The sequence below is a fragment of the Phaseolus vulgaris genome, chromosome 11, assembly GCF_051622355.1.
Source record: "Phaseolus vulgaris cultivar YP4 chromosome 11, ASM5162235v1, whole genome shotgun sequence".
Classification (NCBI taxonomy): domain Eukaryota; kingdom Viridiplantae; phylum Streptophyta; class Magnoliopsida; order Fabales; family Fabaceae; genus Phaseolus; species Phaseolus vulgaris.
This window is the reverse complement of record NC_143508.1, coordinates 47,599,705-47,617,509: the sequence shown is the minus strand read 5'-3', so window position 1 is coordinate 47,617,509 and position 17,805 is coordinate 47,599,705. Positions and strand designations below refer to the sequence as shown.

The 17,805-nt window shown below is 29.3% G+C and overlaps 1 protein-coding gene across 3 annotated transcripts; it reads right to left on the bottom strand.

Moving 5' to 3' along the window:
- Positions 1-167: 167 nt before the first annotated feature.
- LOC137831512 (cold-responsive protein kinase 1) lies at positions 168-5,612 on the bottom strand. 3 transcript variants are annotated; one of them, XM_068639224.2, is made up of 7 exons: positions 5,383-5,612; positions 4,323-4,477; positions 3,860-3,975; positions 3,534-3,744; positions 3,146-3,383; positions 2,276-2,426; positions 168-904 (listed from the first exon to the last, which is right to left on the bottom strand). In XM_068639224.2, exons 2-7 carry the CDS (start codon positions 4,393-4,395, stop codon positions 512-514), a joined length of 1,182 nt encoding a protein of 393 aa, XP_068495325.2. In that variant the 5' UTR covers positions 4,396-4,477; positions 5,383-5,612; the 3' UTR covers positions 168-511. The 3 variants fall into 3 exon arrangements, with proteins under 3 accessions (XP_068495325.2, XP_090153015.1, XP_068495334.2); XM_090296889.1 differs by lacking the exon at positions 3,860-3,975 and having other exon boundaries at positions 5,383-5,532; XM_068639233.2 differs by lacking the exons at positions 4,323-4,477; positions 5,383-5,612 and having other exon boundaries at positions 3,534-3,777; positions 3,860-3,977.
- Positions 5,613-17,805: the final 12,193 nt, after the last annotated feature.

Here is a 17,805-nt window from a genome sequence, read left to right as displayed (position 1 = left end):
TTGTTTAATTCAAATAATTTAATGTAATAATCTATTCATATTTGAAATTTACTTAATTATGTTTCCTTCTTGCACTTTTTTTTTCTTTATTTTAATAGTTATTTCTATCAAGAAATTTACATGACTAATAGAGAAGGAACTTAATCTTAATTGAAAAAAAAATAATATAAAAAAGAATTACAATTTTATTAGGACAGAATATTAATATTGAGGATTATATTGAAACAAAATATTTTTGAGGATGAAACCATGAAATCAAGTATTTTGTAATTTTCTGAACCCTTATATACCTGCATGGTTTCTGAACCCTTATATACCTGCATGGTTTCTGAACAACAAAGTTCTTCATATTTACAAAATAGTGTACATTGGGCAAAACTTCCTAGTCACGAACAGAAGAAAATATTAACACACAAATTTATGGCACCCGCAGCAAATTTACAAGGGAAAGGGAGACCTCAGAAAAATGAAATAATTTCGAATCAAAGTGGCAACCATGGACAAATAATGTTTACAAGCTTGGATCATATTTAACAGAGAAGGTTGCAGTTGTACTTGCACTTGCAGCATATGACATGGTGTTACCCTGGCTATCTGAAGCAGAGGATGCATTGTAGGAAGATGAACCCTTGGTATCATTATCAACATCTTTTTTGTCTCCTCTGATTTTCAGGTCCATGAAATCTGAAATCAAGCCTGGTTTTGTTATCTTACTTTCATCAATGTCCATTTCTCCAGTGAGCATCTTCACCACAGAAGACATTGGTGGCCGGAGTTTGGATGTGTCCTGAGTGCAGAGAAGTCCAACTTTCAGAAATGTACAGGCCTCCTCGGCATCGAAATACCCGTCTAGGGATGCATCTACAAGCCCTACCAGTTCCCTTTGCTGATAAAGTTTCCATGTCTGGACAGAAATGTTAATCAAGTGTAAGTTAGAGTCCCACATTATGTAGAAATGAATGAAATGAACAATATACAAGAAAAAACTTGTAAACCTATTGTCTTAAGATTTTTTGAGAGAACCCAACAAGAAGCTCAAATTAAGAGCTGGTAGAAAACTATCTTAATGTCATAGAATATGAGTACTTGTAGCACAAACACTAAACAATACAGCACTACACAATGCGGACCCGGACACTTCAACATGTGTAATCTTCAAAATGTAAGACACGAAGACACGAATCTATATATTATTTCATCATTATGAATTATATAAATTCACAATCAGGATTTATGTAAACAAGTTTAGTCAAATATAAGAAAATGAATCTAATTTGTCTATCTAAAATCCTAAAGTGAAAAAAGAATATAATTCATTTAGGGCATTTTATCCCTTTCTTGACCATCATTATTGAAAAGGACACTTTAGTTTAAATTTATTTAAAGACAAATTAACAACTTTAAAAAATTTCACATTATATGAAGATGTGATAATTCAAACAACAAATATTCTTTCAGATATGATACAGTCTTTTGATAGTAGTATCAGAACTGTCAGATGGGTTTACCAAATATAATTTTAGTCTAGAGGTAGACTCTCACAACTTCTGGTTCAATGTTCCCTATTTAAAGCATAACTCTAAAATTTCAATGTTTTTTCATGCTGAAGGAACAAAAGAAATTTGAATGTTGAGGCTTCCAATCAGGTACACCTTAAGGTGGGGTTTATAACTTCTTAATCAATCACAATTGAATGGAGCTTGGATGGAAAACTAAAGTAGAAAGAAGAGAAAGTGAAGTTCTATAACAAAAAAATTAGTGGAGACTAGAACTTGGACCTATTTGGATGAGTTTCTTCATAAGCACTTCTTGGGGAGAAAAATAAGAAAAATTAAACTTAGCTTCTCTATAAGCTAATTTGTAGAAGCTTTCCATCTAGCTTCTCTAAATTTTTATTTGCATAAGCTAATTTTAGCTCGTGAAAAATTTGTTAACTGAAAAGAAAAAATAACTCAGAAGAGGCTCCATATTTATTGATCAAGGTTTACAATCATTCTGTTGTTTAAACTCACCATCTTCTGTACAGTTTCTATACATGCAGGACCAATTTCACAGGTGAAAGGTAGTTAAAATCCACAAAAATTGAGTTTGTTAGACACAAGATAGTGTAGTATGAACTAGCCATCACTGATGAGGTTGCAAATAAGGCAACCCCCATAGAAGACACAATTAAAGCTTTCCAACATTTTCCATACAACTTGAAGCTTTCAATAAAAGGTTATGTTATCACATACTTGGCAGTGAATAAACAACTAAGAAAATAGAAATGACATACCGTTTCTAAGAGAAACTGCTCTCCTATCGGTAATCGTGTATTAGTGTGACATCTTCCACTCACTATCTCCACAAGGAGTACACCAAAGCTGTAAATATCTGCTTTACGTGTCAGGTGCCCCCTTAATGCATACTCTGGTGCCAAATAACCTCTGAAATAAAAGATGCAGCATTAAGTAAAGGAAGTCAATAACAGTAACAGGAGAAGAGAAGCTTTCCTCTTTATCATGTGAGAAGTGAAAGTTTATGAATGAATACACGGGACATAATATACAATTAATCTCTAGGTCCAACCAATTTTGCTGTGATAGATTCTGATAAATTCTGACACTATCTTAGAAAGTAAACTTCAATATAGTAAGTATTATTCAACCATATCTCTAGTCAAAGTGGGATTTCCAACTCAAGAGGAAGAGAATTGCTCCAACAAATTTATCAACCAATTTATGTATATTTCAATAAAAGAATCCCTGATCTCTATCAAGCACTTCAATGATCTCAGTTGTGTAGTGGTTGATGATGAATTTACAACAAGCAAGATTTCGTGTGTGCTGCATTTAATGGACTAAAACTCTTGCAGAGCAAAGGCTCAACCAAAGGAATCCCTTGTCAAGATTAAAGAAAAATACTAACAGATAATCTAAAGTAAGTTGAACATAAAATTCAAAGTCACCAATTTACAACAAAATGAATTCATATAAATATTGAACAGAATCAATAAAGTCAATTACATTCTAACATTCTCAAATTTTTCAGTATTATGCTATATAATTCTTCTGACCATTCAACAGAGATGAAGTCTTACTTTTGGGAAGGAAAAGGAAAGTAAAAGTTTCCAATTTATGCACAGGATGTTTATTAAAATACTCACATTGTTCCTGCCACACGAGTGCTGACATGAGTCATGTATGATGGAATAAGCTTTGCAAGACCAAAATCTGAAATCTTAGGTGTAAGGTCTTTGTCAAGGAGAATATTGCTTGCTTTTATATCCCTATGAACAATATGTGGTTTTACTTCTTCATGTAGATAGGAGAGCCCACGTGCAATCCCAATGCAAATCCTAGATCTTGTTTTCCAATCAAAAATATTGTTATTGTGACCTGAACCTGCAATTGAAGAGAAAATAACTTATTCAGAAAGCATAGGTAAGGAAAATAAATTAATATAACAACTCCATGATATTCTAAATGACACAATAGAATTTCTGTTCTCAAATTTTCTCAGAAAACTTTACCACAAAATTTCAAAGCATTTACCTAAAATGGTTTGCGCAAGGCTATTGTTCTCAAGAAAATTGTAGACTAATATTCGGTTTTTCCCTTCCACACAACAACCATATAGCTTAACCAAATTTTCATGCTCTATTTCTGAGATGACATTAATCTCTGTCATAAATTCTTTCACCCCTTGAGTTGATTCTTCTGAAAGAACTTTTATAGCAGCTAGTTTCCCATCTTTTAGTAATCCCTGATCATCCACCATAATATTGTTAAGTTTTCACTGATAAGGAAAGGAAGAGAAAAATAATGATCAATCAAATGGATACGATGATGCAACCAATATTCAAAAGCTACTAAATTACCTTATAAACAGAACCAAAGCCACCCTGCCCAATTTTATTGGACTGACTGAAATTGTCAGACGCAACTTTTAGTTCTTTGAAGGTAAAGATTCTTACATTTTGAATGCCTGAGAATTCTGTTCACAAACATATTCAGTCAAAATCAAGCACTCTAACTAGATTTTTTATGCATTTTTTCATAGGTATATTGATTCTACAACAATATTCTTAGATTATGTTAAAGATTAAACTCAAAACCATCAGTTTTATTTTCAGTAAGCAGGAATTTGAATGACCAAGAATAATTACTTTTAATGCTAGTTTTACATATCATTTATAGCATAATTCAAATTTTGAATGTCATTTATAACATAACAGTTATCAGGAAACAAATGTGAATTTGAGAAGTCTATTGTTCGGAAACTAAGTGAAATAAAAATATATTATCAGTTCCCATATTAATCTAATATTATTGTTAAATTACCTTCATCAATATCTGGATCGAGTTTTGGTGCAGAAGGCACTTTCCTACTAAATGAGAATGGGAAGCAAGTCATGACTAGAGGATGAAGTATTCGAACACGGCCAATAATATGAAATGGAATAAATATCTTTGAATTAAACCACTTAAAAGGTCACCTGGAAGAACCACATAGAAGTGTCTGTCTTAGAATAATAAAGTGGAAGTCCAATATAATGATAACCATAATGCTAAAACTTCAGATCTTAAAACATGAAAGCAAACAAACTACATTCACAGATTGCTAATTACTATATCAGATGAAACATACAAAAAAGTAAAAAAGTAATAACTAATATCATGGTCAAGGCTCCAACATTTTTTTCAATATTCCAAAGATATCATCAGTTCTATTAAACTAAATTAAATGCACAAACATCAGCATCATATTGCAGTTCAAGTAGTCAGATTTTCACTGATTACAAATACTTTCTTTTCAAGCAAAACATGTTTGAAAATTTTATGAAAGACGCAGGTGACAAAAAAACAAGTATATTTGACAGTTCCCAGAGCCATATAGCTAAAACAAACTAAGGATGCATCTATAGTCCCCAAAATCATTCTTCTTTTGCTGCCTTCCAAGAGGGTTCCTGAAAAGATGACTATTTCTCCAAAATTGACCCAAAACCCCCTTCTCCACATCTATTCTTAACTAAACTAATTATCTGTATCTCAACCACTGAATTCAGAATTTCCATATGTCGGAAAAGCATAATCTTAAATGAAAACCATTTTTTTCACCTATATCCTAATTTTCATACAGTTCTCTTGCTCTAAACTACAAGTTTGAGCATTTCGTGCTTCATTTTGTGCTTGTTTTTCAAATCTCAAAGAGCATTGTGAATAAAAATGTGAACTTGGCTTCCTCGGGAACTAAAATAAACTATAAGAGAGAGAATCAAGAGCCCAATCATAAATTTAGAGAACAAGTAAAAAATTAAATGAAGCAAAAGATTATCCACAGGAACACCCATAACAGAAGGATAACGAGAAACTAAAAGTGCATTACATGGCAGAAACGAACCTTGGAAAGTAGTGAAAACAAGAACAAAAATTGAAACCAAAAAGAGAAGATTTTTCTGAGAGATGAGAAGAAAGGGTGAGAGTTAATGGGTTGGTTGGGTTTGGTCAACAAGGAACAGTGTCTGAGATTATTACGATGATGTGGTGTTGTGGGTTTCTATTCTCTGTGCAGCTTATTAATACATCTTGCCGCGTAGTGTGAAGGGACCGCGTTTGGAATGTGAAATCGCTTCTATCAATGCAATTAATTGACTTTCTAAATAAATTAACAAACTACTAACCTTTGATAATTCTGAAAAATAAGTCAAGTCATAACTACTGTCTTCTGAATATTAGTTAAAAAATTTAAATATACTTTATTATTTTATTACAACTATATATATATATATATATATATATATATATATATTGCTGTAAAGACTAGTTTCCCAACGGTCAAGTTGCAAACTTTGACTTATCGTACATAGAAATAGAAATGTTGAGAGTATATTAAAAAGGTATAAAGTATACTGGTAATAATTTAATCTAAATTTTATTTTTGTACAGTTCAGTTGTCACGTGAATTACTATTATATGAAAGTTGTGAATATGAAAGCTAGAATATGTCATTATACTCGTTCTATGATATATGTTTATAATGCAAATGTTTGTCGAAGTTGGCTAGGTTTAAGAAAAGTGAATTTTTCTGTTCTGATCTTAAATTTGAGAGATATTGTCGATTTTAAAAGTAGATATTTTGTTACAGTTTTATCTTTAAAAGATTGTCTTGAGTAGTGTGAGACTACTGGAGACTATATTGAGGGATTATATTAGACTATATTGACTGAAATATTATATAAGTGTTCCAGTATGCTAATACAGTCCCACATCGTTTAAGAATGGAGGTTAAGGGCAGTTTATATTGACTTAAGGTCGGAACAATGGCGTCCACCGTGAGGTCGAAGAGGTTCCTTCGCCCCTCAACTAGGGGATCCACTCCCCTTAGACCTCGACTGGGGGGCTTGTTCCTGTATGCCAATACAATGTTTAACCCGCTTAACTCACAACAACAAAAATCAACTAGATTTTAATATTATTGAAATTGAACAACAATAAAAATGTTTCGAAAGTAAGACAAGAAGATGATGATTAATCAAAAAGTTTTTATGGATTTTTAGTATGTTAGACAATAGTTTCTTTTTATATTTCCTTTTTATGAAAGATTTATTTTTGACATATTTATTTATTTAATTTAGATGTTAATCTTATCTTTATTTAACTTAAATGGTAGAGTAATGTAAACATATGAAACATTAAAACAAAATTATTATGCATGTAGCTTTTATAAAAGATTTTTCTTATGCAAGCAGGGTTGCACAGTCGCAGATCAATTGTGACATCCCTTTATATATATTTATATTTATATACGATTTCACTTCAATTCAAAACTTAAATATGTTCTTTATTTGTAAAATTAAATTTATATTACATGAGGTAATTATATCTGTTTTAATTTGATATCTGTTTTCTAGAATTTTTTCCTTTGTTTTGAACTTTTCAATAGTATTATAATTTAAAAAAGAAATCACATAAGAGTTTGTACTTTTCAGTTGTACTCTTTCCCAGAGTCACCTTCCTTATTGTGTATAATTTAATAATTATTTAATTACAGTAATTGATTTAATTTTTTAAGTGCGTGAATATTTTATCAACAAAAATGTTTAATTATTTTTCAACTTGCTTGTGCCACATACTTTCGTTAGGTGAGATGATCGCTGCAGGCTTCATGTGCACGTGGTCAATATTCAACATCAACAATTTTTTATAATCAAAATATCAACAACTTGAAGGAAGAGATTATAACAAAAAGGCTTAAATATGGATTTAAATTTAATTAATAAAAAAAATTATTTTAAACTTTTTTAGAAAAGTTTTATTTTACTATTTTAGTCCAGAAAGTATTTTAAAGAACGTTTTGAACAGTAGAATAAAATGGCATCAACAGTATTTTTGAAACTAAAAATAATTAAAAAAATATAAATATTAAAAACGATAAATGGAATTTGTTATTTTGTTGGTCATTATAAAAACATTTAATTTCTTTTGGTTTATCTTGATCTAACATTTTAGTTTCTTTGGAGCTTCCGATCTTGAGATATCATTGTTTAAATAAAAATACCTTTTATTGTTTATGTAAGAAATGAATAGTTGTATTCTTTTAAAATATAAATAAATTATAAATATATTAATAGTTTAATTATTTAATGTTTTTAATTTTATTAATATATGAGATAGTAGCTTATAGTTTTGTCCAAAATAAACTAAAAATTTGAGTTTAAGTCTAATTCATCTTAATAAAATTATTTATTTAAAGTGAAGTTTATCCTCACATATATACCATAAATTGGTCATCAATATAAAAATTTAACATTTTCTACATTTCAAATACTAAATTGTACCCTTTTAAAAAATCATGATTTATGTAAGGGTTTTTGACCATAATGGATTATTTTTTTCTTTTTACCAAAAATGGGGTTCGTTTAAAAAAAATTACAAATTTAGGCAAGTCGTGTCAATTTGGTACGACTTCATATGCACAAATTGTTTCAATTTGACACGACTCTGCCATGTCATACTGAAATTGTGCCAACTTGGCACGACTTCTGCCCTATCATACTGAAGTCGTGCCAACTTGGCACAACTTCTGCCACGTCATTTTTTTTAAAAAAAATTATTGTTTATATATTGGGTAGTAAGTTATGTAATGTTAAAAATTAATTTGATACGTAACTTCTAAGAGTGTTAGTTTTAAGGAACAAAAAATTGGATAATCGTGTATGGATCATGTCCGGTGCCATTAAATATTAAAATATCAAAAAATTTGCCCACATGAGACATTAAATATCAAAATATACTTTTTGGCTAGTGGGAAACCATGTCAGGCGACAATGTCCTTAGGAGTTAATGGCTCAAAGTTTGAATAAGCTTATTATCCAAACATGATCCATACACGATTATCCAATTTTGTGTTCCTTAAAACTAACGCTCTTAGAAAATTATGTATCAAATTAATTTTTAACATTACATAACTTATTACCTAATATATAAAAAATAAAATTTAAAAAAATATGACGCGGTAGAAGTCGTGTCAAGTTGGCACGACTTCAGTATGACCAGAGCATAAATCGTGCCAAGTTGGCACGACTTCAGTATGACATCGCAGAGTCGTGTCTAATTGGGACGATTTGTGCATATGAAGTCGTGCCGAATTGATACGACTTGCCTAAATTTGTAATTTTTTTAAAATAGACCCCATTTTGGTAAAAAGCATAAAAAATAACCCATCATGATAAAAACCCTTTATGTAATCTGTATATTTTAAAAATTATCAAAATTATTATTGATAAAAAATTATTCTTTAAATAATGAGTATTATAATTAAATATAGTTCACTCTTAACCAAATTAATTATACTTTTGTTAATTAAAATTAACTAGACTACTTTTTAACTTGATAAATTTGAGTAAATTTAGTTATTTGAAAATATTGATAGTTTTCAATTTTGGAACAATATTTAGAAAATAAAATGACTAGATGAAGATGTGATGTGATGTGATGCTTCATTAGATTCTTTTATATAAAATCCATGACACTAAATTGATATTCCAATTAACACAAGCCGTGGTGAAAAATTAGTGTCTTACAAAAACAAAATTAATATAATATTAGATTTTTCAATTTTCTGTTGACCTTTTACTCACTTTTTACATTTTTATGTATTCGAGAACCGGGCTGGCTCTAGAGAATTATTGAGAAGATTTTTCTTTATCTTCGTCGGTTGGTCGTAGTGCACTTCAATTTCATTCTTTGCTAGCTTCTTTCTTCTCCTTACTTGTCGTCGTAATACAGACTCGGATGGTACCTGCAGAAGGCAATCTGATGCTCAAGTCAATAAAGGTGTTCGACACTCGGTTGTCAGAGCACGGTAGATGATGACGTACCTGGACCTTGAAATGTGTGCTATTTATATTACCTTTAGTGGACTTTCCTTATTGGACCATGTTAGGGAGTTGAACCGCGATTAAGGATGCATTACCTAGTTCTTAATCGTGAATTAGCTTTATTGACTATGTTTAAGCGTAACTGGATTTGAGGTGTTGATCGGCCCATTGATATAGTTCATGACATTGGTCGACCCAATAATAGAGACTGATACATGTGATAGGTCGTACAACTTTCACCAGTATATTTTATATTATATTTATTACTATCTTTTGTTTGAGCGTAAATCCATTTACATCGTTTAAATATTTAATTTTTTTTATTATAATAATGCAGTTTGAAGATTAACTTTATACTGTTAAAAATATAATTATGAAAATCTAAATACGAAAGTTAAGTTATTATAAATAAAAAAACCCACAACATAATTTTAAGATCTTGAGGTTGCTTATTATTCATTATAACATGTTTAGCACTAAAAATACTTTTGTCTGAATCTAGTTGTTCTTCGAAACTCTAAAAGAAATAAACTAACATTCCAAAATATTTTTACATTAATTATCTATCTGATAATTTTTTTATTTGTAGAAGTATAACTTTATGAAACGTGAAGATATTTCTCACTAATTTTGGTGTAATTCTATATTTTAATTATTAAAATAGATATTTTTTAAAAAAAATTAAAAAATAGATAAAATATGACAAAATATCAAAATGATATGAATTAAGATGGCACCAATTGAAATCGTCTCAACACCACACAATATAATCAAATTTTAATTAAAATCATATTATCTTAACGTTACTTATTATTTTAATCATTTTTAAAAAAATATTCATTTTATTATTAAAAAATAAAATTATATTATATTAATAAAAAATTTACTATATATATATATTATGTGTGTACTATTCTGTATTATTTTTGGGTGCTATAATCTATTGATGTAAAATAAATTTTAACAATAAAGTATAATAACTTAAATGTAAATTTATTGATAAAATATTAGAATTAGAAGCATACCTACAAGAATTGATGGCTTCAATAATAAGTAGTTGTTTTTATTTATGATAATAGTTTGAGTTGTGAAGTTGCAACCAAACTTCTTGAAGCCATCAGAAACCCTATCATTGACTTTTCTCAAATATATATTATGTCATCTTGATGATGTAACACTCAATATTCATTTCTTTACGTCTGCAACTTGCTTTCTTGGTTAGTTCCACTTAGTATTTAAAAAAATAAAATTGTATAGTAAATTATAAATTTTAAAATAATTTCATTTTCATAAATTTTAAATAATTCTTTAATTATCATTTATTTTAAGTGGATCACGATGGCTTAAGAAGAGCATGTGAATGACTGTGATATTAGGGCCCTTGGTCTTTAGAGAGGCTACATTATTGTAGAGAGACTCTCCTGGGTCAAGCAATTCTTTAGAATATTTAAATTAAAGTTATTAATAATAGATATAAATAACTATTATTTATTAATTAGATAGTATGATACTCTTACTTGCACTATTAAGTGTTGTAGGAGGCACTTCACCACTTCTCTTTGTAGATGGCATAATGGATGCCATGCTCCCACCTAGTTGGAAAGGCCTAACAATTGACCAATATGATGGAACTACGAATTCAAATTTCTATGAGATCCAAATTAGCTTGCCTATGTCGCTTGTTTTTCACATCTTTAAAGGGTGACATTGAGTTAGTTCACTAGGCTTCCACCCTTCTTGATTGACTGTTTCAACATGTTTGTAGCCAAGTTTGGAACACATTGCGACCATCTAATCACATCACTTGACGTTCATTGCCCTAGAAAATATTCAAGAGAAAAAGGGAGAGTCATTAAGACATTTTACAAATTTTTTGGGAAGGTATCTTTGAACATCTGCAACCATAACCCCGAAGTAGTCATGCACCATATAGTCACAACCTTGAGATTGAGACCTTTCATAGATAGCCTGTGCAAAAAAAATAGTGGTTGGCCTAGACGAACTATGACAATGAGTCGCGAAATTCTTGCAACTAGAAGAGTTGTACGACTTCATAAGTAAAGTAATGAATGAGATGATACTTAAGAAAAAGCACAAAAAAAAGGAGAGATCAGGTCGAAATCATCATGTTGTGAGGCAAAGAGAACATCGGGGACCAAGATTCTATTTGTAATCCCCCGTGAATGCATACCGAATTGGAATCCTTGAAGATGTCTTTAGTGTCGAACTTATCCCAACTCCCAAGAAAGTACCCACCCTACCAAATGTTGACACCAACAAACCCTATAGGTATCATGGAATTTTGGTCATGCCACCGAGGAGTGCTTGGCCTTAAAATACAAGATCAAGAAATTAATATAGGCAGGCCACCTACAAAAGTTTGTGAAGGATTTCAGATATCAGATAGTTGGTCACTTGCCTAGGCGAAGGGAAAATGCACTCTCCCGAGTCATGACGAACATAACCATTAAAGCGATTTTGCACAAGATGACAAAGAACAACATAGGTTGAACCAATGTTCCCAGTTAACACAGAAAGAGAGGGACCGAAAAACACATCTATGAGGTGTCATTAACACCATCGCAGGAGTTTGCTAGGGAGAAGCGTCGACTTCCACAAGAAAACGACATCTCTGGATAGTACAATCATTAAATGTTGTGGCATCATGCCCCCTGAAAGTGAATGTCGCCCGTTACCTTCATTGATGTCGATTTGAAGGCCATAGACCCTATGCTGGATGACCCAATGGTCATCACGATATAAATAGAAAAAATTGCAGTTATGAAAACCCTAGTCGATCAGGGAAGCTCGGTGGACATCCTCTATTAGAAGATGTTCCAGAAGCTACAAATCCTCAAAAAAGGATATGCACTCTTATGATAAGATTGTAGGGTTCTCGTGAGAAAAGGTAGATACAACATGTTACATTGACTTGTATACAAAGTTTGATGAAGGTGGTCTATGAAGCAAAACTATCAAGATTCGTTATCTAATTGTCAACACTAACACCTTGGATAACACTCTCTTAGGGAGATCATCTCTAAAAAATTTAGGGGCGATCATAACAACACCTTAACTAGCAATAAATTTCCCTCTGCGTCAAGTGACATCATCACGGTCCATGTCATGAACCAAAGGATAACAAGAGAATGTTATGCCACCAATTTAAGGATCACACCTCCATCTCTAAACCATGAATGGCCATGACCAAAAAGGGACAATATGGTAGCCATGAATGATTTCGACCCAAGATTAAATAATGGTCTCTCAGTAGAGATCGACGAAGACACCACCCTATTGTGGCTCAAGAATGAAAGACAAAACACTAGGTTAAGAACCTCTTTAACCAAGTCTGAGGCTGAGATGCTATCTAAAGTCCTAAAAGACAATGTCGGTTTATTTGCATGGATGATATCAGATATGTTGGGTGTGAATCCCGAGATTTATCATACACAAACTCTCAATTACAAGGAAGCACGACCAATGTCAAAAAAAAAAGAAAATTAGAAGAAGAAAAGAAGAACACAGCGAAAGAGGAGGTTGATAAGTTTATCAACGTCAAATTCATTCGAGAAGCTTGGTATACTACTTGTCTGACAAGTGCAATTACGGTAAAGAAAGCCAATGAAAAGTGAAAGATGTGCATCGACTACACGAAAACACTGACCATATACATTGAAAAATGAAAGATGTGCATAATTGAAACTATATACAGATACAAGATTGACATGGTCTAAGACTTGCACGGTTGAAGAGATCTAGGAAGCTTATCGAATACATGTTGGAAACTAACAAATAATTAAGTATGAGATTAATCCATAATCAAACATGTTAAACCATTTGTATTACTATAATAACACGAGGTTCGACACCTTTGACCATATCGATCGAGGCCCATCCTTGTGAAGGCACATTACCACTTGTCACCATTGGTGTTGCAACTTCTTTGGAGAAATTCATGCTAAATTTCTTAACAAGATCACTACATTACTTATTATTATGGGAGATAAAGAAAGAGTTTACCAAAATAATCACAACTGAAGCATACAAGGTTCTTTTTCTGTACAACAATACATGGAATCTCAAATCTTGTAAGCACAATTTGAGAATATGAAAATTTCTTAAAATATCAAAATTTGAATTGCTTTTGTGATTGTAATAGTTCTATAAAAGATTGATATAAAATTTTTGTTAGTTGAATTTGAAAACAGTTAACACTTTCTTTTTTACTGATTATGGATGTGTTAATTAATTATTTTCACTTTACAATTAATGCAAATAAAAATGTTTAATCGATTATGAAATAGTGTAATCAATTAATATCTTGTAACATGGTTTTCGAACTCTCTCGTTTAATCGATTATTAAAGAGATAATCAATTATCCTATTCTAAATTTCATTAGGAACTAACTAATCAATTGTACTAAAACTTAATCAATTAATAAAGTTAAAATCTTTTGAAAACATTTGTTTTTCACTTTTAAAAACTCATTTAATTTTTAATTCATTTTAGTATGGTTGGTTCCCAATTATAATGTTATGAATACTACATGTGAAACACTCAACAACAAACAAACCATGAAAATCAAAACTATCTAGACATATCTAGACATCTTGAGCATCTTTATCTTTAAACAATGTCATCAAAACATTTTTACATGAGACATGAATCACTTTTCAATTCCAACATCTTAAAAAAACTCTCATTTAAGAAAAATATCTAAAACTTCCACAAGCAATTAAGAACAGTTGTTAATTATGAAAACTATAGTTGTACTTTTTTAAAGAGATTTGAAAACCATTTTTGTTAAATACTAAAATAATTATAAATAAATATAATCAATTATTATGTTATTAATGTGATTTATAAAACATTTAGAACCAATTTAACAAATTATTATTAAATATGATTAATTATTTAAAAGAAATCAAATTGTTTAAGATAAATTATTATTATTATTATGTTTAATTAAATACAAAAATTAATTTTCAATACAAATTTACTGAAAATTATTTTAAAAATTAATTAATATTTACATTTAATCACTATAAAATAGTTGAAAGTACCCTCATCATCCTCTACGTCATCAAATGTAATCATGAATATGTCATCATTAAGTGCCGTAGTCATCTCTTTCTTCTTGAATATCTAATAATATATAATATACAATATTGATTTATTTTCATTAATTATCTAGATAAAGATAATAAAATACAAACCTTATCCCATTACATATTTATATCATTATATAAATGAAATTATAAAGAATTATACTTTCAAATATTAAAACAATTTGAAACAAATTTTAAATATAAGAAAATATATCTCACCAAGACATCGTTTAAACGACAATTGTTTTTTTCAAACAATTTTTTAATAAAAGAAAAATATTATTATTTTTCTTATTCAAAGAAGTGCTCAAATGACAATATATCACTTCAGTTATGAAACTTATTGGACAAGAAAAATAATTACATATATATTTTAAAAAGTGGTTTCTCAAGTCTGCAAGTTTAACAGTCAAATATGCTAAAATGAAACTAAATCCCATTAAAATAAGTGCTGAATAATATTATCGGAAAAGTAAGAGGACATAACATACATTAAGAAATATTTTTTTTATGTTAAATAACGATAAATGAAATTTATAATATAAAAAATAATTCACAATCTTCATCCAATTATGTAAATCACGTGAAAAGACTTAAAATTCCTTTTAGTTTAAAAACTTGAAGTGAATTCTACTTTTTTATCTCCAAGCTTAGATTTAAAAAAATATATTAAATTTACTATTCAGGGAATTAAAGTGTAAAAAAAAATGTTCCTTAAATTAAGTTTTTAGATTTTTATTTTTTAAAGATTAAATTGTTTTCTTTTTAATTTGGAAGAATAAAAAAAATTAAATACTAAAACGTTATAAAAATCTGATCCAGAATTAAAAGATAAATGAAATTAGATAATTCAAAGAAAGGCTGCGTCCTTAAAAGCTTTTCCATGTATCTTAGTTTTTCAGTTATAACTAGTATGCATTTTTTTATTATTACAATCATTGTCAAATAATTAATATAATTGTATTAATAGTATTGCCCGCTCAAATATTTATTTTTTTTATAAAAAATAATTTTTTTATTATTATTAAAATAGAATATGAAAAATCACCTCAATGCATGTTGATTGAATATCATTCTTGAGTTCTGAGGGTAAATTTCTTGTGAAGAAAATTTTCGTATGGATGTTGTAATAATGAAAGTTATAATTATGAGTTTGGAAACTTAGTTCTTGAAGTTTTCTTTAGCAAATATTGGAGATCTTTTGGGTTCATCAAGAAGTTTTCATATGTGTTGTATTTGGTTTAGGTGTAATTGTGACATTTTTGCTGGTTAGGGGTTCTTGGTTGGATTTCTTGTGTTTTGCTAGACATGGTGTTCAATGTTGTTTTCTGTAATACAGTTTTACTTTTGTATATTGAGCCTTTTCTGGTAGGATGCAAGAAAATGGTTTTAATATTTTGTAATATTTTCTTTTGTTAATAAGTTTGAGCATATAACTATAAGAAGTAATTCTCGAAAAAGAATAAACCAGTATAAATTTTCTGTTGTCTCGTCCTTGATCTTTTAATTTATGCACTAATTAGTTGTTATCAATTAGTTTAGAAAATTAACTTGTTAAAAGGTTATCTGTGAATCTTTCAATCTAATGATTCAATATAAGAAAGATTATAATTTTTTAAATTTGCAAAAAGGTTTTAAAGTTCCATTCATCCCACCCGTCTTAAACTTAGTTATATTATTTCTTACCATTTTCGATTAAAATTTATCCTTTCTAGCGTACTATTTATGTTTTTTTTTTTTCAGTTTTAGGGTTTGTGTTTACATGTTATACTTTTAACTTTTAAAAGGTTTTAAAGTTCAAGATTTAGGTTTATGGTTTAATTTTTCAAGTGTACAATTTAGGTTTCTAAAATCAATTTTAATTAAATTCATTTTACACTAAAAAAACAACTTAATCTTTCTTAAATTATTCCATTACTACAATTTTCTATTCATTCAATAATTATTCCATCATTCAAAATAACAAAAAACAACTTTGTTTTTTATAAGAAAAAAAGTGCAAAAAAACTTAGAAATGCAAAAGTCGTGCATGATAAGCACGATTTCAACATTTCGTGTTCAACAAAAGTCATCTTCCACACTCACGATTTCATTGTTAATCAATCTCGTGTGCATCATTCACAATTTCTGTGTAAAGCTTGTTCATACTGAAACGTGAACCTTGAACACGACTTCTATTATACAATCTCATGCATGTTAGTGCACGACTTATCTATTATGGAAATATTTATTTTTTACCTATTTCAAGAATTTAGGTTGTAAATTGCACCAAATTGATAAAAAACGAAAGAAAGAAGGAGGAAGAATAAAGAGCGAAAACTTACTTTTAAAATACAAGAATGTATTCATGTGCTAGGTACTTAGGATTTAATTGTATCACGTTTATCATTTTAAGTAGCTAAATTTTTCTTTGTTGAGATTGAAAAACAATATACTCATTTGTACTCTTTTGATTCAATACGTAAGTATATTTTCTTCTTATCTGATTTGATTTATAATAGTTAGTTTTTACCACTCTAACATTAATGCAAAACAAGAGATTCATTATGTGCATGTGTTACAAAGTCTATTCAAACTCAACACCTTATTATACTTCAACTTCTTCCCATTCCCATTGTATACTTATTCTTATTATTCTTAGTTCTTGGACTTCTTCCCATTATATACTTATTCTTAGTTCTTGTCAAACATTACTACTTGGTCCACTTACCGAAAGGTAAAATAAACCATCATCAAGTTTTTTTAAGTGGAAAGGATGAGCATGCCTTTATCATAACATATTTCAAATTATAAAAAAAAAATATCATATTACTTAATATAAAATAATTCTGAATTGTATAATCCAAAATCTTATTTTAAATTACATAAAAACAATTTTAGATTATCTAATCAAGATCAAGATTATGTAATTAAGTTATAGTATCAGATTTTATAATTCAAATTATCTAAAAATTTCCCAAATTTCATATTGTAAAATATAATTTTATATTGACAACAAGTGTTATGATATTAGGGGATGTAAAAAGAAAAAAAAAAATCGATTTCTTCCTGCACCCTAACAAATGTCTTCTTGCACCCATCATTTTCAAAGAAGATTGTTTTACCTTTTAAAAAATGACTTCCGAATTGCTCTATGGAATATATTTTTCAAAATACATTTTATTAATTCCAGATTTCCCAATCCAGAAATCAAAAAAATGTATTCCAAAAAAGATATTTCAAAATGACTTTTTGTATTCTGGATTTCTTATTCCAGAAACACGTTTTGCTTACGAACTCCTATTCCAAAATCACTTTTTTGCTTATGGAACCCTATTCCAAAATCACATAAA